The following is a 27,663-nucleotide window of genomic DNA, read 5'->3' as shown; positions in this document are numbered from 1 at the left end:
TTTAGGCATCATTATCACTTATATTTGGAATCTGGGCACTATTTCAATAATTAAAGTGATCAGAAGTCTGACTGATGATTTATAGTCCCTTAGTTAGCTGAAGCAGTCAGGATATTTGATAGAAGCTTTTTGTATCCTATTTTTATACCTAACAGGATATAATATCATACATAAATACATGGATGAGAGGTATTTGACACTGTAAAATAATAGATTTATCTGTCTTGAGTTAAGATAAAAATATAAAGCTTCTATATCCTTTCACTATTGTGCAGGACTTTGCATACATCAAATTACATTAATTCTTGCAATTTATGAATTGACAAGAAACATTTAATTTGGGAAAATATTATACCAAAATTAAACATAAAGCAAGTAATTATCTCTATTATATTCATGTCGATTAAATTGCAGGTTTGATAATAAAGCAATCCTGTGGAAGTGAGAACTAAAATTCTAATTCTTTAAAGTATTTTTTTCTCTCCTGCTTAAAACAAACAGCTTCCCAATGAAACAATTCTAATCCTATTACATAGGCTTGATCTTTATATTTACATTTAGAAAGGACTCATTATATCTACAATGATTAATAGAGTTAGAAATGGATTTCACAGAGATTATTTCAGTAGCTTTCTATAATTTTATCAAGCAACAAGTTTTTTATAATGTTTCCTGGTGGTAGCATTGAGAAAAAAAAACATTACCCATGTATATTTATCAATGTAGAGAGTTAATAATGTTTAAAGTACTTCTTACCTATTAACATCCCAGATTTTGCTAGTTGTATCCAGGGAGGAAGAAGCCACAAAATCACCACAGGAGTGCCATGTGCAGGACCATACTGCATGGTGGTGTCCTTCAAAGGTCAAAATGCAGTTGCCTTTAGACAGGTCCCATAATTTAACTGTAGTATCACCACTTGAAGTAGCCAATTTGTTGCCACTATTTGCGAGAATAAAAAAGGTAATTTGTTAAAAAGTTAATTTGTGATTATTTTTTATGAGTGGTTATATGCTATCAGTAATTTGAATGTGTGTGTAATCTGAGCTGTTTTTGCTTCTAATGATATACTAAATGCTTGAAGCTTCTAATGATATACTAAATGCTTGAATCTTATTATCTTATTTGACTCCATACAGTTAAATACTTATTTGTATTGTTCAGTAATTCAAGTTGATAGGACAAACTGCTGTTGCACACTTTCTAGATTAATTCTTCAATATTTTTCTAGATTAATTCACTAAATCAGTATTTTTTTTTTAGTATGTATTAGTTTTGGGGCTATGTGTTAAGTTCTGTGGATAATGTAGGCTCAGAATGATGAAAATTTAGACATTGGCTAAGATCATTTCAAAAACATTGTACAATATAAAACAATAGGTCAGCATTTTTTATGTTTGGATTAACTAAATGCTCCAGGAATGCAGTTCTAATGCTGAAAGAAGTGAACCAGGAATGAGATTTTGAGCTAGAACTTGAGAGAGGAAAGATTTTGAAGAGTTGAGTAGTTGAGGATGAGTCATTGGGTTTTCCATTTAGGTCATTGGTAGATGTTTAAAAAAGCAACAACTTTCAAGTAGTGGAATGCTAGTTTAAGAAATGAATGGGTGTTAATGACATGAGCAGAAACATCTAGGACTTTTTGGTAAAATATTAATTCCAAGAAAATTTTAATTCCATCAGTTTCTTCACATCCTTCTGCATTGCATGCTCCTTCTATGTGTTCTCTTAGTAACTTTTCTTTCCCTGAATATAATGAATTGCTTATTTGTAGTCTTTCCCTGTGATTTTGATTGAGAACACTGTTTTTTCTATCTGTTTCAATGGCATCAAGAACTAGTATTGACTAATTGAAGTACTCAGCAAATGCTTCCAGAATGAATAAATACATGAATGAATGAATGAAGTTATGCATAAAAAAATAGGGAAAGGTACTCAGTATTTCCAAAAGAGGAAATGGCAAGATCAAGGTGAGTGTGTGCTTACTTGCTTTTTTTTTTTTCTTTTTATGCTGAGAGAAATACATTTTTAAGTGCAGGGGAGAAACAACCATTGGAGAGGGAGAGTTTAAAGGTGGTGAAGGAAAGGTGGGTTACAAAGTGAAGAAGTTCTCATTAAAGTTGTAAAGTGTATCAATTTTACTTTTCAGATTAGCAGAATTAAAAAAAAAAATTACTCTATGACAGGTAGTCATTCACTAATAGATATTTAAAATTGTCTTTAATTTTGCAGCTGTTGTTTATTTGTACATATATTTGCCATCCAAAATTTTACTTTTTAATACTAAAGACCTAAAAATACATTTGTCTAAAAATATCTGAGCAGCAGTGCCTGGCTGGCTCAGTCCATAGAACGTGAAATTCTTGATCTGGAGGTGGTGAGTTCAAGCCCCACGGTGGGCCTAGTGCTTACTTAAAAAAATATCCAAGCAAATGTAAAAATCAAAAATAATTTAACCATGCCTCTTTCTCAGATCTGTCCTTCTGATGGACCAGCATGCTATTATGGATATAAGTCTCACTCTAGGATAAGAACTACTGTAATGTACTTCTGTCTGGCTGAAAATTCATACAAGTTTTACATTTTTCTCCCTAGCTTTAAACTATGTGACAAGAGAAACAAAAATCACAATAGTAATAATTACAACTGGAATGAAGCGCTTCTAATCATCTTTATATGTGCCATCAACTGATATTTAGTCGACAAGAAACAATATACTCATAACCTTTTAATAAATTGAGGTTGTTCCTCAGGTGTATGAACTCAACCAAACCCAAAATATACAGAATATGAATTTCTGAATTTCTTTGAAATGTTTTGGCTTTTCAAAAGACATGGTTTGAAATATGTAAAACTGTATGTTTTTGGCTCACAAGAAAATAAAGACAGTTGAGGACTGAGAAGGAGCAAGAAAGAGAGAAAGAATGATGGACCAAAATTCAAAAAGTGCTCTAAGTCACACAAGAGTCAGGGTTTCCCTCAGCTCCACTCAAATAGGAGAAGTCAAAATCCTCAAAAAAGAATATAAGTAGATCCAGGTTGTCAGCAAGTACACTAAATCATTCTAATTTACATTTGGTTAGCTTCTCATTCTGGCTCTGGTGGACAGCCCACGTGACCTTGGACAGGCCATTTAACATTAACACTTAACATTTCTGAAATTCATTGTCTTTATTTAAAAATAAAGCTCCATATAGCACATTTTTAATTCTGGGTAATATTCAAACTTGATACTGTTTTTAAAAAGATTCTCTTGTGGGGCGCCTGGGTGGCACAGCGGTTGAGCGTCTGCCTTCGGCTCAGGGCGTGATCCCGGCATTATGGGATCGAGCCCCACATCGGGCTCTTCTGCTATGAGCCTGCTTCTTCCTCTCCCACTCCCCCTGCTTGTGTTCCCTCTCTCTCTGGCTGTCTCTATCTCTGTCGAATAAATAAATAAAATCTTTAAAAAAAAAAAAAAAAAAAAAGATTCTCTTGTGATCTCCAGTTTAGTTTTTATGTGGAATTGCTTATGCATATGTCCATAAATAGTAGAATGGAATCCAATTACTGCCATTACACTATAGTTTCGTATAGCTGGGTCTATCCACTCAAAAGGATTATTTGAATTTGTAAAAGGACTATCAGTCACAATATTCTCAGTTACTATAGAATAGGTATGTACAATTTTATGTAGCAGAACAACATATAACCAAATTATATTAAAATATTTTCTCATGCTTTTTATAGGTAAAAGATAAAAATTTTGGTTTCACTGAGCTCATAAAATGATTATATCAGAAAAACTCTAAACTTAAAATTCAGATTACTTGGAAAACATTAAGATACATTTGATTTACGTTTAATGTGCCCAGTTTGTGAGAGTCCCCCAAACTTTAAGTTAAAAGTTGAAACAGAAAGGGCTAAGATGGCTTTCATCCAAGTTACTCTAAACCCTTAGCCTTTGATACAGAGCTGCTGGCTGTATTTGGCTGGTGAGTGGGGGCACTGTGACAGAGTAAAGTAAACACCAGTCCACACAGAGAAAGGTCTTTTTTGAAGTGAACAGTGCCCACATCCAAGTGCCGTTCCCTTTGTTCTCAAATGATATATCCTTCTTTTGTGTAGAAATCTAGAATCAACCAAGAATCATAAGTAAAGTGAATTCAGAAGACAGCATTCTGTGTAGATATTGCAGATTCTAGCAAAAGCAGAGACAATATTGAGTGTTCAGGAAACAGCAGGCCTTCCCTGGCTGGCTGCAAAACCACTGCCCTTACTTGGTTGGGTGTATTGGTTGGAGCTCCACGTGTAACATTCTCAGTTGCTTGAGAAACTTCAATTGGATTTTCAGCTCAATCTTTCCACTTTTACGCAGGAATGGCAAGATGCTGGCAAGTGGACTCTCCTGTTCCTGGTATACAGTATTTATAAGACATAGTATTTATTGTGTGAATGTGTGAATGATGTATGTAATAAGGAAAGAGAAATTTCAGTTGTGCATAGGTCTGTGTTAACAGAATGGAAAAACCTACATAATTTAGGGTTATAGATATGAACAAGTTTATGTATAGCAAGACATCTTGGTACAGAGGACAGAAAAATGTTGGAATTATAAAACTACTAGAATGTTACTAACTCTTTTTATTTTGTTTTATTCTTTGCATTTATGTTGTGTAGGTTGTAGATGCAAAAGGACAGAAATTGGTAGATTAGTTTGTGAAACTTTATGCAGAGATCATGAACAATGGTGTCATCCTAAAAATAAGACAGGGAGGCCCAGGAATGCCTTTAAACTTTTAAGTATCAATTTCAATCTTGGGGATTATTTTATTATTTAATTCTCTTATTGTATTCAACATGCTTCTGAGTATTCTCTAGTTGTCATTCATATGTATGCATGTGACACATTTAAATGGAATATTCTTGAAAAGCATAACCTGGGTAATTATTTTGGTATATACCATACTACTACTAAACTACTGCAACTACTAAAATATAATTCTCACCATTTTTTGAAATTTCTATGCATACCTTATGACTTTGTTTGGAAAAAGTTATTTTCAGAATATTAAATCTGTTTTTTTCAGCTATCTCAAAATTTCTACATTTGACTCTTTTCTTTTTTCTTTTGATTCAGAGTTCTACAAGACACAGGAGATTCATTTATTCATTTCACAGTTAGTCATATGCTCCAGATACTGTACTAGACAACTCCATCCATCATCCCTCTGTGCTTCTCAAACACACCAAGCATTTTTCCCTCAGGATATCTGAACACACTTCCTCCGGCACTAAGAGGCTGTCTCCCTGGATATTCCCATGGCTTCCTCCATGACTTCGGTTAAAGACCTTCTCTTCAACTTCACCTTATCATGGAGGGCATCTCTGACAATTCCACTTAAAATACTATCATCCCAACTTTTTGCCTCTCTGTTGCTCTTCACTGTATTACTTTTCTCTATAGCACTTATCACCATTTATTAAACTATACATCACTTATTTATTGTCTCTCTCTCTCTCCCAGTGGAATGTAGCATATATGAGAGCAGGAACTTTTTTTTAATTCAGTGCTGTATCTCCAATGCTAGCTTCATACTTAGCGCATAGGGAATCTCAATAGATAGCTATTGAATCAATGTATTAACGCATGAAACACAATTATGAATATGCCAAAGTCCCTAAAGTCCTATTTATTTATTTATTAAGATTTTTATTTATTTATTTGACAGAGAGAGAGAGGGCACAAGCAGGCAGAGCGGCAGGCAAAGGGAGAGGGAGAAGCAGGCTTACCGTCAATCCTATCACATTGCGGAGTTTAAAATTACTATCTCTCTGGGCTTAAAATGTGAAGACCCAGCTATTGCCTCTTTTCCCACAAAGTTCCAGAAGATTCCTCATTTTCATTCAGACTGGGACCCATGCCTCTTTCTCATAACACCAGAGGCAAGAGCTCTCCATTTGGAACCCCCCTGTCTCCGGCCCTGTGTTCACATGGTCCGTGGGACAGGGAAGCCACTCTCTATTAAGAATATTTTTGCCATGTGTAGCAGACCTTCTCTATATTCAGACTTGGCTGGCACATCACCAAGTCTGCTTACACACTGAAGGGATTGCTACAACCCAATTTTTTCTCTAGTGTTTGGGTCTCCCCCAAACAGTTCTATGATAATTAATAATATTGAGTTATTTTTAAGCTCATTAACTTATCTAATTCCTCCTGAGTGTCCACTATTTACCAGAGATACAAAAGATATGAAGGATATGAAGTACACGTGTGCCTCAAATAATTTACTTTTTTTTTTGGCTTTACGTATGAGAGTTAGAAGGCTGTATATAAAAGTCTGATCACTTTTTTCACTTCCCCTTTGCCACCGTAAAATTGCTTCCACTGAGTTGCTTGAGTTGTTGTCCCAGTGCCCTGTAATAAAGTTAAGGCACAACACTATGAAAATCTGTATTACTGAAAGGTTGTTGAGGCTATCGTTCATTAGATTATACCATTACATAAGAATATTAAATACTTTTAATATGGACCCAGTGGTGACATGCCATTCAGGCTTAGCAACAGGAGTCATTACTCCTGCTGAACAGCTTGAGGTGATTTCTCTCATTGACAATGAAAATCACATAGCTAATTAGGTCTGCTTCTTCCTGTTGATTGTTAGAACACTTAGGTACAAGGTTGAAGCCCTCCTCTAGCAATTAAAAATAATATTATGGGGGCGCCTGGGTGGCACAGCGGTTAAGCGTCTGCCTTCGGCTCAGGGCGTGATCCTGCCGTTATGGGATCGAGCCCCACATCAGGCTCTTCTGCTATGAGCCTGCTTCTTCCTCTCCCAATCCCCCTGCTTGTGTTCCCTCTCTCGCTGGCTGTCTCTATCTCTGTCGAATAAATAAAATAAAATCTTTAAAAAAAAAATTAAAAAAAAAAAAAATAATATTATGTTTTGGCTTTTATTAATTAATGAAGGCCCATATAGGCAAACTATAATACAAAAAATTTAAAGTAGGTTATATGCATTTTATGTATTAACTTTACTTCTGGCTTTATCATATTTTACCTATTCTAAGCTATCGTTCACCCTAATTATGTCTCAAAAAATTATCTTCTTTTTTTTTTTTTTTAAAGATTTTATTTATTTATTTGACAGAGATAGAGACAGCCAGCGAGAGAGGGAACACAAGCAGGGAGAGTGGGAGAGGAAGAAGCAGGCTCACAGCGGAGGAGCCTGATGTGGGGCTCGATCCTGTAACGCCAGGATCACGCCCTGAGCTGAAGGCAGACGCTTAACCGCTGTGCCACCCAGGCGCCCCTCAAAAAATTATCTTCTTATATTTGTTAGTTCTCTAAATTCCTCTGGAAAATGAATGATACAAAATATAACTTAAAACTCTCAAAATGTACCACATGCTGGGGATATAAAGATAACCCAAATAAACTCCGTTCTTAAACATCTCATGGTCTAATAAGGTCACACAAATACGTAACAATCATAATATTTCCATAAGTATTTTAATAGATAACATACAGCAGATAGTGACAGCACAGAGAAGGATATAATACATTTTCTAGGCTTGGATGGTGGTCATGAAGGCTTTTAAAAGGTGAACACACCCGAACAAAATCTGTATGTATAAGTGGGTGTTCACAAGGTGGAGGCAGGAAAGGAAAATGATGAGTGTTCAGCATGTGGAAATTGTGGCATAATCAGAGATTTTTAAGTATTTTGCATTCAAGAAGAAAAGGGTAATGGAAAAATTAAGATAAATAGATAAACAACAGCCAAATAATAAAAGACCTTCACTGCAATCCTAAAGCATATTAATCTGTAGGGTATGAGGAGAGATTAAAGGGTTTTAAAAGGAGTTAGGAAAATAATCAGATATTAATTTTAGGATGTTAACACTGGGAACATAACAAGACCAGATTTTTTTTGGCAGAGCAGAAAATACATTTAAGAATTAATAGTGATTTCTATTATAGGCTTGCACTTAATTATTGAATTTAGTTATTTTGAGATCTATGCTTTGTATAATCAGTCATTCCCGGGCTTTGGTAAATGATTTTCAAGGCAAGTGTCAGCTTCACACCTAGCTGTTCTACTTAGCTAATGGGTTTTTCCAAGTCTAAGTGGTATTGAATGAGGCATGCCAATTTCCCCGTAGAAAGGGCCCCTCTAATGATACTACCTCTTTACCTTGTTTTGACCGCTGATCTTAGTCCTGCATTATAGAGTTTTTCACTGTACTCTTCTCTAATTTTCTTTTTGTAATAAGTTTTTTAAAGATTTTATTTATTTATTTGACAGAGAGAGAGGCAGCGAGAAAGGGAACACAAGCAGGGGGAGTGGGAGAGGGAGAAGCAGGCTTCCCTCTGAGCAGGGAGCCCGATGGGGGACTCATCCCAGAATGCTGGGATCCTGACCTGAGCTGAAGGCAGACCCTTAACAGTTGAGCCACCCAGGCGCCCCCTCTTTTCTGATTTTCAGGAATACATGGTAACCAAAATATATGGGTGTGATGCTGAGTTCAAGCCTTAGGAGGATTGATTTAACAAAATATTTAAGGTCAGCAGAGGCAGGATACATACTTCATCACCAGAAGCCAATGTACCGTCTGAAAGCTTTACGGTAGATAGAACAAGATATTGCTGTGGTTCCAGAAGAAGCACTGCCTCTGTTTCTGGTATAAAATAAGAGGTTTTCCATAATTGGAAGTATCATGTTGACAATTAAGATACATTTAAAACTAGCTTGGTAAAAGTGAATTCATGTATCATAGAATTCACTTAAGTTCATATAATTGAACCACACATGCCTTGTTTTAATTATTTCTACAGATATTCTATCATTTTAATGCCCAGTCTCTATTTAAAATTTCTAATAATAGGAAAACTCAGTTCATTGGGTTTTAAGTAGTTCTGTTATAAAGACTTCCTTTTATTGAGCTTATTTTCTTCTATATAGGAAACTACCCCTCGTTAAAGTCAGTTATAATGCTTGGCATCATTCCCCATTCATATAGTCTGTCTTTCACTCAATAGCTTTCAGAGTAGAGGAAGAAAGCTACCATAACCTAGAAATGACACCCCATTAATTTCCTTGTCACCCAAATATTCTTATCCATGCTACTTCTAATTTAGAGGTACACAGGGATCTTAGAAGCTGTACATCCACTCAAACTTGATTCATAACTGGTCCATTTCTATTAAATTGGGCATGTATTTGCATTATTCAAGTCCAATCTTGTATTCTATCGCTTCAAATATTGGTAATAAATATAAGATTATCTGTATTTCCACACATTGAAATGTGAGACTGTGGTGTGTAATTTCCATTCTCTGAGGCAATGAGATATTCTTTCTTATCCTTTCACTAATTACTTAACATGTTTCTTTTTCAAATGGTTATTTTCCTTTCCACAACAAATCTATTCCTTATAATGACCAGCCTTGCATTCAGAGTGAAGTTCTCTTCAGAAGATCAGTTTGTTTCAGGACAAACAAAGCTGTTTCTAATATTCTGAGCTATATTGTATTTCTGTCTGGGAACCTAACTGAATGAACATTTCAGTTTATGAATCTACTTTTCAGAAATCCAAACTTCATTAATTTAAATCATGTTTAAATAAGCCAGCTGTTTACCTTTCTTGTCCCTCCACCCCTGAAAATGTAGGTAAGAGAAAAAAGTAACAGTAACAACACACAAATTCCCAAGTCCTCTAATTTCCTCTGGTTTCATAATCACTAAAATGTTTTACTGGTCTTTCTAGGAGTGTCATCTGTTCCATCATAAAACCAGTGGAGTGGATAGGCGAATGATAGATATGATTTCAGCAGATTCTCCATCACATTTCTAATAAACTCTAGAAAATAGCACAAATTTCACCTGAATTTGCCACATCTTCATAGATTAGATCTCCTTCACCAGGGCTGTACCATTCATCAAGGAATTAGTGATCACAGTATGTATTACTTTATCTTCTAACTGTGTGAATTCTACATCTCAAGTCTTACAAGTATAAGTAAATGAGATCCTTTAGATGTACTAAATTTAGTACTCAATAGTAGCTCTTAATTGTTCTGAAAATAAAGAAAACTAGTATTGGCAGAAGTTAGAGCTCTTAGGTTTCAATCACAGCTTTGCCATTTAAAAGCCTTGTGGCTTGTGAAACACTTAGCATTCTCAATCTTAGTATTCTTATTTGTAAAAGAAAGAAGTGATACCTTTCTACTGTGACTCCCTAATGCAGATCCAAACTAAGAACTTTTGCTAAAATATAATACACAAAGCAATTGTGAACACTAAGAAGTAAAATTTATAGATCTCCATATAATAGGCTCTGAGGAGTTGTCACTTGCGTGGAGCACACAGCTTTAAAGAAATTTAAAAAAAAAGGTAACTCACGGGTAAGAAATGAATTGTTTTTTAGAAGGATGATTGCTCTTGTTGCCATCTTCCAGGAAGTCAGCCCTTTCTTTAAGATGGCATTTTGTAAGCAGAATAAATGTGAACCCCTACTGTGCAATCATTCCACGTAAGGACTAAATTACTGGCTATGGAATAGTTAGCTACAGCAGAAGCTGGAATAAGAAATTAAATGTATATCATTTGAAGATATGGATTAGTCCTGTGTGCAATGAACTCAGTGTCTGGCAGTAACCCACTACAGCAATGCCCAAGCTTTAGCCTGAGACTGACAACAGATAGCATGAAACTTGGAGAGTGAAATATCTAGAAAATAAAATAGTACGATGCTGAATGCTTAAGGAAATGTATGCGGATGTAGGAACAAAAAGAAAAGGAATTCATATCTTTAAAGATATTTTATGAAACCACAACAGAGCCATAGGTATAAAATGATTGGGTATGGAGAAACTGATGAGGAAGTTTGAAATACCACTGAAAGATTCAGAGTAAAGACTGCAGAAAAACAGTGGGCATAAGATGCAGCACGAGAACCAAATAGTACTTGTTTATTATTACTATTCATTTATTGAGAGAATAATGGTGTTAAAATTTGGCTGCAAAGTGTAGTCAAATATATATCTGTTAATTTGCCATTCATTTTATTAAATTATGCATAATTATTTATCTTTAATCATTTTTTAAAAAATATCAACTAGGGAATTCTAAGCATGTTTCATCTAGAGTATAAGAATATGAATTTGAATGACTTCTGATCAACTGCATGTTGGACTTGTGTAGGGGTTGGATCACCTCAGATTTGTTTTACCTGCAGATCTATCTACCTGGGTAATGTGATTGGTGTCACCAAATGTAACAATGACAAAAGCACTTCTAAAACTGTAAAACATTACTTAAATATCATACTCATCTCTGGCTAGCAAGAGTATTGGCACATATGGGGACTTACAGCATACATACAAATGATAAGTTTCTTCATTTTAGTCCTTTTTCAAAGTTCCCATAAATATATTCTAAAAATTTATTAATATCATAAATAGGCATAAGTAAAATTGTTATTACGTTTTTTAATTTATATTTTTGTATGTATAAAATTATATATAAAAGATAAAAATTAAACTAGAAAGACAAATATCAACAAACTGAAGAATAAAGACAATATGTTAAAATTCAGAAATACTCTGAAGAAAACATAATTTAAAAACACACAGGATACCCCCCAAAACAAAATACTAAGGTATAAATCTAACAAAATATGTACGAGATCTATATGAGGAAAACCATAAAACTCTGATGAATTAACTCAAAGAACTAAATAAATGAAGAGATATTCTATGTTCATAGATAGGATGACTCAATATTATCAAGATGTCAGTTCTTTCCAGCTTATCTACAGGCTCCATGCAATCCCAATCAATGTCTCAGAAAATTATTTTGTGTATATTAACAAAATTATTCTAAAGTTTATATGGAGAAGCAAAAGTCCCAGAAGAACCAACACTAATTCAAAGGGATACATGCACCCCAATGTTTATAGATGCATTATCTACAATAACCAAATTATGGCAACAGCCCAAGTGTCCATTGACTGATGAATAAAGAAGATGTGATTAGTGTATATATAATGGAATATTACTCAGCCATAAAAAGAGCAAAATCTTACCATTTGCAATGACATGGATTGAGCTACAGAGTATTATGCTAAGCGAAATAAGTCAGAGAAAGAAATACCATATGACTTCACTTTTATGTGGAATTTAAGAAATCAAACAAATGAGCATGGCGGGGGAGAAAGAGACAGGGAAACCAAGAAACACTCTTCACTACAGAGAACAAACTGATGGTTACCCAAAGAGAGGTGGGGGGGGGGATGAGTGAAATAAGTGATGGGGATTAAGGAAGGCACTTGGGATGAGCACTGGGTGTCATATAGAAGTGCTGAATCACTAAATTACACACTTGAAACTAATATTTCACTGTATGTTAACTATCTGTAATTTAAACAAAAACTTTTAAAAAATAAGACAAAGAATTAAGCATTAAAAAACCCACAGTATTGAAAGAGTAAAACACCACTGCAGGACTGATACCACCTGACTTCCAGACTTACACTAAAACTATTATAATCAAGACTTATGGTATTGGTGAAAGAATAGACAGATCACTAGAATAAAATAGTCCAGAAATGGAATCCTAGAATTATAACCAACTGATCTTAGGCAAAGGAGCAAGGACAATACGATGGAGCAAAGATAGTTTCTTTAACAAATGATGCTGGAACATCATCCAAATACCAAAAAAAGAATCTGGACACAGATCTTACACCCTTCACAAAATTAAGTCAAAATGGATTGTCATTCTAAATGTAAAATACAAAACTCTAAAACCCCTAGAAGATAACATAAGAGAAAACTTTGATGACCTTGGGAATGGTGACTTTTTTTTTAAAGATTTTATTTTTTTATTTGACAGAGATAGAGACAGCCAGCGAGAGAGGGAACACAAGCAGGGGGAGTGGGAGAGGAAGAAGCAGGCTCATAGCGGAGGAGCCTGATGTGGGGCTCAATCCCACAACGCCGGGATCACGCCCTGAGCGGAAGGCAGACGCTTAACCGCTGCGCCACCCAGGCGCCCCTGGGTATGGTGACTTTTTAGATACGATGCCAAATTCATAATCCATGAAAGAAATAATAAATGAGCTAGATTTCATTAAAATTAAAAACTTCCATCCTGCAAAAGATAATGTCAAGGGAAGCCACAGAATGGGGAAAAAATATTTGCAAAAGTCACATGTGATAAAGGACTGCTATTCAAAGTAAAAAAAACAACTACCAAAACTCAACAATAAGAAAACAATTTAATTGTTAAATTAAATTGATTATTAAAATATAGGCCAAAAACCTTAAGAGACACCTCAACCAAAGATATACAGATATCTAATAAGCATATGAAAAGATGTTTCGCATCTCATGTCATCAGGAAAATACAAATTAAAACAATAGTGAGATATAACTACACACCTAATTAATGGCTAAAATCTGGAACAATGACAACACCAAATCCTGACGGGTATGACAGCAATAGGAACTCTCATACGATGCTGGTAGAAAGCAAAAATGCTAAAGTCACTTTGAAAGACAGCGCTTTCTTGCAAAAATTAAACATTCTCTTACCACACAATCCAGGAATTGCACTCTGTGGTATTTACCAGGAGTTAAAAATGTATATCCACACAAAAATCTTCATGTGAATGCTTACAGCAGCTTTATTCATAATTGCAAAAACGGGGAAGCAACCAAGATGTCCTTTAGTAGTGACTGCACAAATAAACTTTGTACATCCAGACAATGCTGGATGTATTCTCCTCAGTGCTGAGGAGAAATGACCTACCAAGCCATGGAAAAACGTGGAGGAAATTTCATGCATATTACTAAGTGATAAAGAAAAAAAAAACAGTCTGTAAAGGCTACATACTGTATAATTCCAACTACATGACATTCTGGGAAAGGCAAACTATTGAGACAATAAAAACATCAATGGTTGCTAAAGTGTCTGGGGGTGGGGAGAGAAGATTAGACGGAGGACAGATGTTTAGGGCAGTGAAAATGCTCTATATGATATATAATTGTGGATATATGCATTTAACTTTGTCCAAACTCACAGAATGTACAAGAGTGAATCCTAAGGTAAACCTTAGACTTTGGGTAATTATGATGGATCAGTATAGGTTAATCCTTGGCAACACACACACACACACACACACACACACACACACACACACACCTCATTCTGTAAGTTATGTTGCTAACGGGGCAATAGGATTGTTAAAAAAATCTCTGTACCTCCTTCTCAATTTTGTTGTAAGCTTAAAACAGCTGTAAAAAATAAAGTCTTAAAAATACAGTAGAAAACTAAAAGAAATGTCATACTATCAATCAAATCGTAGGCATGAGGCATGACTTTCTAAGCTCTACATTCATGGAAAAAAAATCACTCTATTTTTCCCGAAAATATTGACAAAAACTACAAGACCCAAAATTCAATATACCAATATTTAACTAAATCAAAAATACTAATATTTCATAAAAAGAGAGACATATTTGAATTATAATGGTTTATTCAAATTGAAAATAATCCACAAGATAAATTAATAATCAGGTAATTAACAAACAAGAAAATGCAATTCATCTACACACAGAATACTGGTCAAGAAAATAACTGAAGAAATATAAATAGAGGTAAAACCATCTGTTCTGTCTACCAAAGTAACAAATTAAAGTCATTTTAAATTATTGTTATTAATGATTAAATTATTGATATTTTTGTGATGATACTGGAATATGGAGAGAGAAGAGCGGAAATACTTTTAATTCTATTAACTACTATCTATGTGCAATAGATTATTTACTAATTAATTGTGTAGCTTACACACATTTGCACACTTTTCATACCCTGAACAACACTTCCTTGGCACAAATAACTGAAAGTCTTCTATTATATATGTATATATATGTAGATATATACATACACAGTAAATACAGTATATTATCAGAAGTCATTCATATAAGTATTCAATACCATGAAGGGGATTTGATTTTGTCCTGCACATTGGAGAATATATTAGCATTTTCCCTTTGTAGAAGTGAGGGGAAAAAGTGTTTTCCTCCAAATCTGATTTTATAATCTAGTGAGCATCTCATTAGCATTTTTAGGAATGAGTTGTCCTACCTTCAGTAACTTTCTCTCTCATGCCTGACTCTTAATCATGGCTTTCCTTTAATTTATTTCATTTTAGGTCATATGACTTATATATTACTTAAAGCTATATTAAAATGCCCGCCTGAAATGAACTATTTCCCATAGTACAGAATTCAGAGCAAACTTTCTCTTTTCATAATATAGCAAAAATGTCAATAACAATTGGTCATATGTACATGTGCATACTTATATGTACATGCACTAATGTTTATTATTTAATTTATATTTCTATGTAAATATATATGAACTAGAGTGTAAAATCATTATAAAATATGTACTATGCATAATATGTAATATATAATATGCATTAAATATTTGTCTAAAGAACAACTAAAATTAAGACAATTCTCTTATACTGCTAGTCATCAAAAAATAGTTTCAACTGAGTACTGTTTTCAGACCTAGTTTGTAATCTAATTTTTTCATTATGACAATCACTTACATAACTTCTTTCAAAAGCATGCAGAAATGGCCAAGCTGAGGACAGTTCTAATTAAATATCTGAAAGCTCTAACATACCACTGAGGGACCAATAAATAATGTAATAACAAATACAGTTCCTAAAACAAAAGAAAAAAACACTTCCATTGATATCTCACAAATATATAACAATATTAAAATTTGAATAACTACACTGAAGACATCTAAATACATGGAAAAGAATTAATTTTAAAACTGAATTCTCAGTAGGAGGTTTTTTTTTAAAGGATTTATTTATTTATTTATTTATTATTTGAGAGAGAGCGTGCATGCATGGGAAGTTTAGGCAGTCAAGACTAACTTGTTCTAGATTTCTCAACATTTGCAGCAACATGGACGGGACTGGAGGAGATAATGCTAAGTGAAATAAGTCAAGCAGAGAAAGACAATTATCATATGGTTTCACTCATATACGGAACATGAGAGATAGGAGGATTGGTGGGAGAGGGAGGGGAGGAATGAAGGGGGGGGTAAACAGAAGGGGGAATGAACCATGAGAAACTGTGGACTCTGGGAAACAAACTGAGGGCTTCAGAGGGGAGGGGAGTGGGGATTTGGCATAGGCCGGTGTTGGGTATTACGGAGGGCACAAATTGCATGGTGCACTGGGTGTTATATGCAAGTAATGAATCATGGTACATTGCATCAAGAACTGGGGATGTACTGTATGGTGACTAATATAACAAAATAAATATTATTAAAAAATAAAATAATTTAAAAAAAAAAGACTAACTTGTTCTAAACTAACTCACAGGACATGGATAAAAATAGACATACTGACAATTTTGAGTACAAAACAGACCTGTTTGGCAAGCAGAATACTAAATCCTCACATTCTCTCCTAATCTTAAAAGTCTGAAATGGATTCCAGTTTGTGGGTATAATATTGCTTGGTGACCATGAAATTAGATGCAAAGTGTTGGGTTGTTTTAATACCTAGGATATGTGGATGCATTCGTCACTACTATGCAAAGGTTCCTATCACATGCCATCTCTTCTAGAAGAAGCCTGATACACTGAAACATTCTAACTTCTGGCTCTATTTCCACAAAGAGCACTTTTCTTTTATCATACACTCTATCCAGACAAGTTATAATGAACTTGATATGGATCTTTTATTTACACTCCTTTACATTAATCACTATCCAGCAATCACTTTCCCCAACGTCCATTTGCAGCATAAGAGAAAATGACTCAAACTAATTGATTTCTTTAAATTAAGAGCCCTAAATTTTAGTCCAAAATGACTTACAGAAGGATTTCTTTCAGCTCAATTGGTGGTTGTTCTTCAACAGGATAATCCTGTTCATACGTCAGGAGATTTCACTAAAATTCTCAAACATGGGACTAACTGTAGTAAGAGTCTTTTAAGCCTTGAATAATATGCCCAAATATTAAAATTTTCTGAAAGCAAAATAGAGTATTTATATGAACTTCTAAATGAAGAGTGGCACTTCTTGGTGGGTCCTTCCAAGTATGGGGTTTTTCAAAGGCTATCAATTAATTTCACAAATATTAAAGAATACTTTCACAGTGCTAGCTAGCTTGCTAGCCACCAAAGGTTTAATATAAGTAAGATACCAACTGTCCTTTCTCTCAAGAATGTCACAATATACAGAAGAAACTGACACTCTACTAAGTAACTAAAGCCTGTCACTTGAGAAATTCAGAAATTATCAGTTCTTAGTCCATGAGAATAGTAACATATGTAATTTATTGCCAAAGTATTACAAGATCTTTGTAGAAAATTTAGAGCTATGGATAAGAAAATAAATGTCTATCCAAAGCATCCAGAATACCTGTACTCTCAATATAAGCAATGCATTTAGTTATATTTTTCCAGAATTATTTTTTTGAGACAACTGATGCAGAAAACTAAAAAATGCAATATAAAAAAAGCCTAAGCTCAAAAGCATGTAACTTCTTTAATCAAAATGATACAATCTCGTTATAAAAGGAAATTAAAAATAAAACAAAAATACAAAGAACGTGTGAAAAAAGAGCATAATTTAATAATACACACAAAAATTTCACTGTCCAGTAACACCTATAGTCAATATTTGTCAAAATTAATTTCAGATTTCTCTCTTTACATGTTTGTAGCTAGAAATAGAGATAAATAGAGCAAATATATAATTTATTAAAATTAGAGTCATAGTCTACATATTAACATAAGGTTTTGCCAGGAATTTTTGAGTTTCAAGTACATTTTTCTTCCACTCCACTTTACAAAAAAAAGATGAAAAATGTGAGTAGTTAATATTTTTAAAGTTACATGTTTCATCCCTTGCTGTGATGTGTTGAGGACGTATCACCTCTGTGCTATTCTTCACAGAAATCATCTGTCTTCACAGAAAACATCAACAAGCACAACTTGAGGGTCAATCTACAAAATACATAACCAGTGCCCTACAGAAATGCCAAGATCATGAAAGACAAAGAAAAATGGAGAAACTGCCATAGATTGGAAATGAAAGGTAAACTAATTGCAACAGTGGATCTTGGACTGAATTTGTCAAGAGAAGAAGGACAACAGTGGCAAAACTGAAGACAACCAAAGTCTACAGCTTAGTTAAGAGTATTGTGTCAATGTTAATTTCTTAGTTCTGTTCATTGTACCATGGTTAGGCAAGGTGTTAATATTATTTAGGGTAAGTCAGGTGTAGGCCATCAGGAAACTCTCTGTACTGTATTTATAATTCTTCTGGAGTTCCAAGATTATATTAAAATTTAAAAGTTTCTAAAAATAGAAAAAAATATTCTATTTCATTTTTAGACCATTTCTTCCAACTCGCAGCTCTGAAGCTCATAAAAATTAGAATTGTTAAACTTCTAGTCCTGGTGATCACCAGATTCTGATAGTTGTAATATTCTTTCCAAGTTTCAGAATATAAGATCAATATATTGTTCTCAGTTCTAATTTTAAATGGATTCAATGATCACTAGTCTTTTAGTCACACCTTTTCTCTTGTGATGTTCTCTGATTCATCTTTTTGGTTAGATAATTTTCATTGCCAAGTATTATCTTTCTTCAAGAAGGGTTTACAAATCATAGGACTTCAAGTTCTACTGTATTTAAGAAGATCGGTTTACTGCTGTAATAGTCCAGCTTGTTTTTCCTCAGAAGTTTGTCAGCGCTGCTCCAGTATTTCCTGGTATCGAATATTATGCTGGTCCTCTGTCATTTCGTCTTCATTCATTTGTTGGGTGAATATCATTCTCGTGTTTTTGCTGCGATTACTACTTGTTTTATTCAGCAAGGCCAGGGTCATGGATTCTGTACTTTCTGAGTTCCTTAATACTTGGGAATAATTTACAATGTTTAAGTAGACATAATGTACGTGGATTAAAGTTTTCTTCCATTCGGCACTTTGTAGATATTGCTTGATTATTCTGGTATTGATGGTTGCTATGGTAAAGTCTGAGATCACCTTGTTTTTTGTTTGTTTGTTTGTTTGTTTTTGCTTTGTTTGGTAGTTTTTCTACCTGCTTGTTTGAGGATTATTTTACTTATCCTTGAAGTTCAATATTTAGCAAGAATATATCTTGGTATCAGTATATTCTAGAAAAGTTTCCATGTTGTTGTGTAGATTTAGTCCCTCCTCATTTCAAGGAAATATTTTTTATATCTATAAATATGTTTTCTGTTTATGTATCTATAAATATGCTTTCTGTAATGACATCAAGTATTCTTACATTGAGACAGTTGTTTATGTCCTCCACATATGTTAACTTTTGCCCAATTTTTTCCAATTATTTTCCTATTTTCTCTGCAATTATAGTGATTATTGCAAGCTTTCTTGGAATGTGTATATACTTTATTCATCTCTTCCTTGAAATATTAAAATTTATTTCTAGTTCTATAATTACAAATTTTTGCTTTTATACGGTGGCAGCGAATTTTCCTTAACTCTTTTGCCTGTTTATCTGTGATCTTTCATCTTCCCTTACAATCTAGAGTCTAAGAGCCAACAATTTTATATTTTTCACTTTTATGCCACAAATATCTAGTGTTGAGGGGATGGGGGGTTGGGTGTAGGGGGAACAACATATGGATCACGTAAATTTTCATTTGAAGGGGTAGAGAGCTGAGATGTCCTGAAAAATGCTCTTCTTTTCTGATTTATAAAAATATTTCTTGTGAGTATTCATTCCCTTTAATTTAGAGTATTGTTTTTCCCTAAGGATAGCAGGACTCGGACACTTCCTAACAATTCATATGGGTCCTGAAAGATGAGACACCTCTAGTTTGTTCCTCCAACATTTAAAGACAACCTGTGATGGCAGAAAATTATTTCTGTGAAGACTTTTCCTTTAGTTTCCCCTAGATGCTTAGAGTTTCCTTTTATTTACATATCCCAAAATTGTGGATTATTGCTCAAAAATCTTAAAACATTCTAATGCACCTTTCCTAATATTGTGGGTAGAATTGAGGCAAGCATTGTAGAGGTAAAATGTTGTGACAGAATATCTTTAGCTACTCTTTTTTTTTTTTAATGTCATAAAGTTATATGCATTTCATTTTTCAATAACTTCTGAGGGACTGTGTGTGTTGCCCTGTATTACTGTTTTTGTTTATTTTTCACCAGCAAAAGTAGCTCAATGTTATTTGATCCCCCTTTACCTACAATTTCCCTGTGTGGTTCTGCAATGTCTTCTCTTTTTCTAAATCATATCAATTAACTGTTACAACATGTTGATGCCATGTCAACACCATGTTGATCGGAAGTACACATTAAGGGTGCCTGAGTGGCTCAGTCAGTTAAGCATCTGCCTTCCACTCAGGTCGTGATCCTGGAATCCCGGGACTGACGCTGAGCAGGGAGTCTTCTTCTCCCTCTGCCCCTTACCCCACTCTTGCTCTCTCTTTCTTTCTCTGTCTTTCTCTCTCAAACAAATAAAATCTTTTTTAAAATAGAAAGTATGCATTTACAGTCATGAGTTATCAATTAATCTTATAAGGAAAAATATTTATTGATAATATATACAGTTTCTGCATTTGTTTATTATTTGGCTATTCAAAGATTTAAAATATGATGATGATAGAGAAAAAGTAATATGTTCCTTTATGGTAAATTGGTAGTATGTGATAGACCCATAACTAAAATAGTATTTAATGGAAACTAAACAGAAGGAAAAATCACTGAAGACTAAACCCATCATAGAACACTTCACTGAAAGGATGACATATACCTCAAACTCAAAATGGGAAAGGCTCTGGATGGACAAATAAGAAGGTGGAGAGCTTCTAAAGTGAGTAAGGAAATAGGCGGAAAGTCAAAATATAGTCCAGGAGCAGGGGAATAAGTACTTTGAAATCAGTCTCACAGTTACTTCAGCTAGCACTAAGTGCTTGTGTTAGAGAAAAGGGGGGTATGCCAAGATCAGAAATTTTTTTAAAAGATTTTATTTATTAGAGAGAGAGAGAGAGAGACGGAACGCACAAACAGGGGAAGGGCAGAGGGAGAGGGAGAAGCAGACTCCCCACTGAACAGGGAGTCCCTCGTGAAGCTTGATCCCAGACCCTGGGAGCATGACCTGAGCTTAAGACAGACCCTTAAGCGACTGAGCCACCCAGGCACCCCAAAAAATAATCTAGATCAAATTACAGAGGACTTGAAATGTTATTCTAAGGAGCATCTTTTTTTTTTTTTTTTTTTTTTTTTTGTTCATAAATAACAGGTTGTGACTGAGTGGCTGTGCTAGAATGTAACATGATAAAAAACAATGTTTTAAAGTAACAAATGAAGGGCACCTGAGTGGTTCAGTCAGTTAAGTGCCTGACTCTTGATTTTGGCTCAGGTCATGCTCACATGGGTGGTAAGACTGAGCCCCATGACAGGTTCCATGTTCTGAGGGGAGTCTGCTTGAAGATTCTCTCCCTCTGCCCTGCTCTCAAATAAAGGAATAAATCTTAAAAAAAAAAAAAAAATCAGTCAGGTCAGACAATATGGACTTCAGAGAGGCAGGCAGAAAAGTAAGGCTATTTGTGCCATGATCCATAAATGTGATCATCAAGTCCAAAAGTAGCAACTAGACCATTAGTATGATGACAAATGTTTTTCAGTGCCACAAGATGTTGGGAATACAGAGGGAAACATTATGGTTCGGAGCACTGCTTTTCCATAAGAAAATGCTAGGTGAAAATGTATATCTGGGATGTTATCGTAATCTGGGAGGATCAGAGAAAGATGCCCTTAAAAGTGACTTTGAAAGCTAAGTGCTATGGATTGAATGTTTGTGTCCCCCCTACCCCCAAAATTCATATGTTGAATCCTAATTTCCAATGTGATAGTATTTGGAGATAGGGCTTTTGGGAAGTAATTATGTCCTGAGGGTGGAGCCCTCATGATGAGACTACAGCCTTTTTAAGAAAAAACACTAAAGAGCTTTTTTCCTCTCTTTGTTCTCCACTATGTAAGAATACAAGGAGAAGACCGCCATCTGCAAACCAGGAAGTGGGCTCTCACCAGACACCAGATCTACCAGCATATTGATCTTGGACTTCCAAGTTTTCAGAACTGTGAGAAATGTTGTTTAAGCCACCCAATCTGTGGTAATTTGTTATAGCAGAACCAAAGTGACTAAGACCCCTAGCCCTGAAAGTAGATTGAGAGTTAGCCATATAAAGAACAAGGGAAAGAAAGAGTTTGGAGAACAATCCAAGCAGAAACAATAAACCATGTAAAGACTCTGATGTGCTAGATAAAGATCAATTTTCTGGAATTTTTTTATGCTGCCCAAGAGCCTTTGATGAGGAAACTGATTGAAAAGACTGAACTATAGCTGAGCTGAGCAAACTTGGGCAGGATTATCTTGCTAAGCATGTTTTCTCCTCTGTAAGAATTATAAAATGCATTAAAAAGTTGTCAGAATAAAAATAATTTGCATAAGTGGGGTGTTCAAAATCTCTTTGAAGTCTGTTAACGAGTTAAATGACACATGGCATGACAACAGAGCATGAATCCCAATATTGAAATTATGGAGAGGCAGAAAACTATCTCATTTATAAATGCATTACGAACAAAGCCAGCCAATAACCATAATAAAGATCAGATTAGTATGGGAAAGGGCTATTTAGCTAGGGAAAGGGGAGGAGAGGGAAAAAGTAAACATTTTAATCAAATCCAATACTTTGTTATTGATTTCTTTTTGCCAGACATACCTTGTAGAATACTTATAATGCTTTTGACATTGAGATATCTGGCCAAAGCTATTGGATTCGTCAAGGTAAAAGCTCAGTTACTGGTGTAATCTCTTGTATTTCATTTATATGTGATTTATTCCTCTTTCCACAAGAAGGCTCTTATTATTGATAAAATAAGTAAACTTGAATCCCAAAGGAAATCTGATGTCCACTCACACAAAATAGGCTTGTAAAGTGTTAAGTAGCAGCCAAGAAAAGGACTCAACAACATGAAATCATGGGTTTCTCATCTTTTCCTTTTTCTTTCTTTCTCTCTCTCTCTCTTTTTTTTTTTTTTTTTTGGTGCAAAGTTAATGCTAGTCAGATTTTCTGTCCTTTTATGTGCTAGCCAATTCTGTTATCCTTGAAGTTTCAAATTACGAAAAATTATATTCCTACATTTCAAATGAGAGTTTTGTTCTTCAAAAAAATGCAATGTCATTTACTGCCATTAAGTCTGCACCTGCTTGTAGCTGGATACTTTTATACAATGTCAAATCTGCAGAGCTTTTTAAAGTAAACTATACTGGGGTATTTTCTTAGTTGGTTCATCAAAGTTAGGACAATTGTCAAAAATACCTTGACAAGCCTTAAAGCTGTCTCGTTTAATATTCTCAGTAAGATTTCAGATCAGGCTCAGATATCACAGCTTCCCAAATGTTTCAAAATAATGTCCTGGTTAATATTTACTCTAATTACAGTAGGTCTTATTGAATTTTGTGTCAATCAAAGACCTCAAATACATGGAGAAAAATGAATTTATAGTCATAATAAAATAAAATTAGAATAATTCTAATGAACACACATCAGACCATTTTAATTTAGTGTCAAAAATGATGGATAGGGAAGAAATTTAATGTATAGTCTTGGTTCTTACACATTTGGTTTTAGTCTGGAGGTGGTATTTAGTATTCAGACTCCTAGAAATGTTAGCACTCGAAGGACCTAATTCCTCAGAGTCCAGTCCCTTTTGTTTTAAATCTAAGATCCAGAAGTGTCAAATAAAAAGTTTTAATGTTAAATTGGTGTGAGAGGAAGAACTAAGGTTGACTCTAATTCATTGCAACCTCTTACTATGTTCAACAAAGACTTCTAGGTGTCAAATGCAACAGACATATTCATTGCCTATCTTATTTCATGAGTTGGTGATGTTGACCTTGTAATTTAGCTCTCTTTCATGCATCTCTTCTTTCCTGGCTTCCTCAGATCCATTCTGTCCTTGCTCATTTCCTGTTTCTTGGCTCCTCCTTCATGGACTCTAATCTTATCTCTTCTGCTCACTTCACACATTCTGATTCAATTAGTTCATCTAACCCAATTCAACCCCTCCCCCTCCCTAATATGGGGCTGTGATATAATTTATCACTCAAATTGGAAAAATATTTACTGTAAGAAGGTGGTGCCATTAAGAAAAATTCTATAAGGAAAAAGTTCTATAAGGAAAAGAGGAATAAACTGGAACTTTTCTGAACAAACCAGGATGCGTGGTCATCTCATCCATATAAAATGATGGAATGCAAAAATGGTTTCAATTCTCTACCTCTTCTTGTATCCAAGACTTGACCCTGTAACTCTTTTAGTGTCCACCTTCTCTCAACTCTGGGCTTTGGCCAGTAAAATGAGAAGGAAATAATATTGTGCCAGTTCAAGCATAATCTTCAAGAGAAGGCAAACACATCTGTTGGTTTTCTGGCATAGCTAGGCTTGCTTATCCTTGCACCTGAGCCTCTGTGTGAGAACACACCCAGCCTAGCCCGTGGGAGCAATGTGAGAAGCATGTACAGGGTGAGACAGGTGGGAGATTTTGAAGGCACTCCAGCTGACACCATCAGAAGCTGAGCCATCCAGCTAACTTGGCCTAAAAACAGATATATGAAGAAGCCCAGATGAGAGAAAAGATCTTCCCAGATAAGGGCAATACTGCTGACCTACAAAATTATGAGTTGAATACATAATTCTTATAGTAAGCTAAAGATCTTTGAGGTGGTTTATTATGCAACATTACTGTGGCAGCAGATAATTCACACACTAGCTCAAAATCTCTCTCCCGAGATTCCAGATTCACACACTAAATATATACCTGAATGTCCCGTAGATGTTTCAAACTCAATAAACCCCAAATAAAATTATAAAATTTTCCACAAATGTATCCCTTTACCTACATTCTTTATCTCATAAATCTAATTTTTCGAGTTAAAACTCTGAGACCATATTAAATTCTCACTCTTTTCCAATTCCAATAAGAGGGGCTATTCTTATTGAGTCTACCTTTTATATATCTTTTTAAGTCACTGTTTTCTTCTATCACCACTCACTGGGCCTTGGCTCTCAATCAGGGCTCTTATAAGAGAATTAAGCCTTAATGGTATTTAAAAAAAAATAGACCCTCTCTAACACGGATGCCAGCCAAATTAAAACAAGAGTATATTTAATACATCACTAAGACCTTTATATTGTTTACCTTGCAATTTATCAGTAACAATACTTAAGTATGAGAAACTGCTACGGTCATGTCACTGCCTTTATAATGGCTATGGTTATACTGTGATTGTGCTGAGGATTTGATATAGTTTTTAAAGAGAGCTGAAAATAAACAGACTAGCCATGCCACGAGCCAGTTTGCCCATATGGACATGGCCCCAGTGCAAATTTACATCAAAGCACAGTGTAGATGCAGAATGATAACTCTTGACCTGAGGGCTTATGTTGTCTTTCAAGGTGTTACATCCTCTCAATTAGAATGCTTTCATATATATTATAATGCCTTTCTGAGGTGAGAACTGTGAGCTTTACTGATATTTGTGAAGAAACAAAATTTTCTAAAGGCTGCAGTGACCTGCCAAGGTTTCCTCTGTAATTTAATCAGGCCATCAATCAGTAAGGTTAGGTCATACAAGCTAATATTTCTTTACAGCTTAGATACAGTTGAATGATTTTTGGTTTAACTAGAGGCAAAATGTTAGTTTCTCATGACATTTAACAGTTCTTGGAGTCATTATTTTGACAGCATCTATTTGACCTGAGAAACTTCTTGCTTACAAAAATAGTCTTAGGGCAAAATTTGCTTATATAAAAACTCAGAAATAAAAATGACCTCAAAGGTCAATTTTAATCATCTATTAAAAAGAAATATGGGCTTCTGAGTTAAGAAGATGACATGGATCAGGCTTCTAATTTTCCCCACCCTGAGTTTATAAGAATGACCAGGAAAGGATGAAAATAAAGAACACCACGCTCTAAGTTTGAAGACTTGGAAATGTCATCAAATGCCCAAGATTTCAAAAATTATTGGCTAAATATACTGCACACCAAATTGGTTGGAAGAACACATAATGGTCTGGTTTGCAGTTTCCCATCCATAAAAGAACAACAGCACTAAGAACTACTTAGGAAAAAAAAAAAAACCTTAGAAAACCCCACTAATATCTCTTTAGAGGGACAGAGGAATTTACGGGACTAGTTGTCATAATACACAGAAAGTCATTGCAGCAAGGGATGTTTTTCTGGAACAAGTGTCTAAATTATAAGCAGAATACCCAGTGGGAGCTCCTTCTAGATCTGAATGGGTCATAAAATCTTAGAAGTAGGCATTCCTTTTTAGCAAAGGTCTAAGAGAAACAGAAAGCTCATGAAGCTTTAAGGCTTATTTCTGGAAGGGGCATAAAAAAAAGTGGATAGTCAGCATACTTAGACTAGTTTCCCATTGAGTTATTTCTTCTTCATCTTGTTTTTTTCTTTAAACCATAAGATCTTTGAAATGATGCTAAAAGTCAGAAGAATGGAACAATTGTAAAGAATCAAAGAAAATAGCACTCTCTAAAATCTATTCACTAACAACAAAAAAAGAAGAAAACAATTAGAAAACTACTGAATCCTATTCACCAAATGTTCAAGACAACTCAGCATCAAACAACTTAGCATCTATGAAGTTAGAGAAAGTGAGATAGGAAAAATCCAAAATGATGATTATGCAATGTATTAGGGGATGGGACAGTCTTATAAAGATGAGATACAGGGGATGATAAACCCCACTGAAGTAAGGAATTAGAAACCAGAAAAAATTTCTAAATATGTTGAATATATAGAAATATTTTGTTAAGTAGAATGTATCAGCTCCATGTATTCAAATGTTTTCTATTAATGGGATAAGCACCATCTGTGGCTCACTTATCCAGGAGTATTTCATAAGAGGAAGACTGTGGCAGCTTCTGAGACTGGTCAGATAAGGCAAGTGCCAGTTTCCTGAATATGCATTAGCAACTAGTTGAAGACTCAAGGTGCTGCTCAGTGTGGCTGCACCAAGAACATGCCTTTTGAGCTATCTCAATCTTATATCCCAAGTCAGAAGAAAAAAAGGTGGATCTAAATTGCTGTATTCTGTCAAGCCTGTTGAGTACGAATCCATGACCCAAATTTATTATGTATGTGAAAGTGAGTATTTGCCTGCCATGCAACAAGTCAGATTGGAAACGAACCTTGATGTGTGGTAAGAACAGCAGGATTGCATGCAATAGACAGGTCTATGGCAGTGAAATATGGGCCCAATTAAAGTTCTTTGAGGGTGGACCCAACACTGGCAGTGGCAGGTGAGAGATGTGGATGTAAATTAGAGACCTAGAGAAAGAAGAAGGTAGCAGAGGCCACTTCCCAGGCCTTCAGGAGAATATGAAGATCAACCCTAAACTGGGTTACATGTATGGTACTTAATTATTTACAGACAAGTAAAAGAACCATAATTATAGTTCTCTTCCATAGAGCAATGAAAAACATAATCATCAAATTAAAATCTGCAAGGGAGCTACAAACAAATAAGTGCAAGGTAAAAAAAAA

The 27,663-nt window shown here is 34.8% G+C and overlaps 1 protein-coding gene across 1 annotated transcript in view; it reads right to left on the bottom strand.

Moving 5' to 3' along the window:
• The window catches only part of SPAG16 (sperm associated antigen 16), a 964,037-nt gene that overhangs the window by 476,389 nt on the left and 459,985 nt on the right, over nucleotides 1-27,663 (bottom strand). The window contains exon 12 of the mRNA XM_034655122.1: nucleotides 757-942. Coding sequence (XP_034511013.1) covers nucleotides 757-942 — 186 coding nt within the window. The remainder of the gene's footprint in view (nucleotides 1-756; nucleotides 943-27,663) is intronic.

Source organism: Ailuropoda melanoleuca, chromosome 2, assembly GCF_002007445.2.
Source record: "Ailuropoda melanoleuca isolate Jingjing chromosome 2, ASM200744v2, whole genome shotgun sequence".
Taxonomy (NCBI): domain Eukaryota; kingdom Metazoa; phylum Chordata; class Mammalia; order Carnivora; family Ursidae; genus Ailuropoda; species Ailuropoda melanoleuca.
This window is presented reverse-complemented; position numbering and strand designations above follow the sequence as displayed.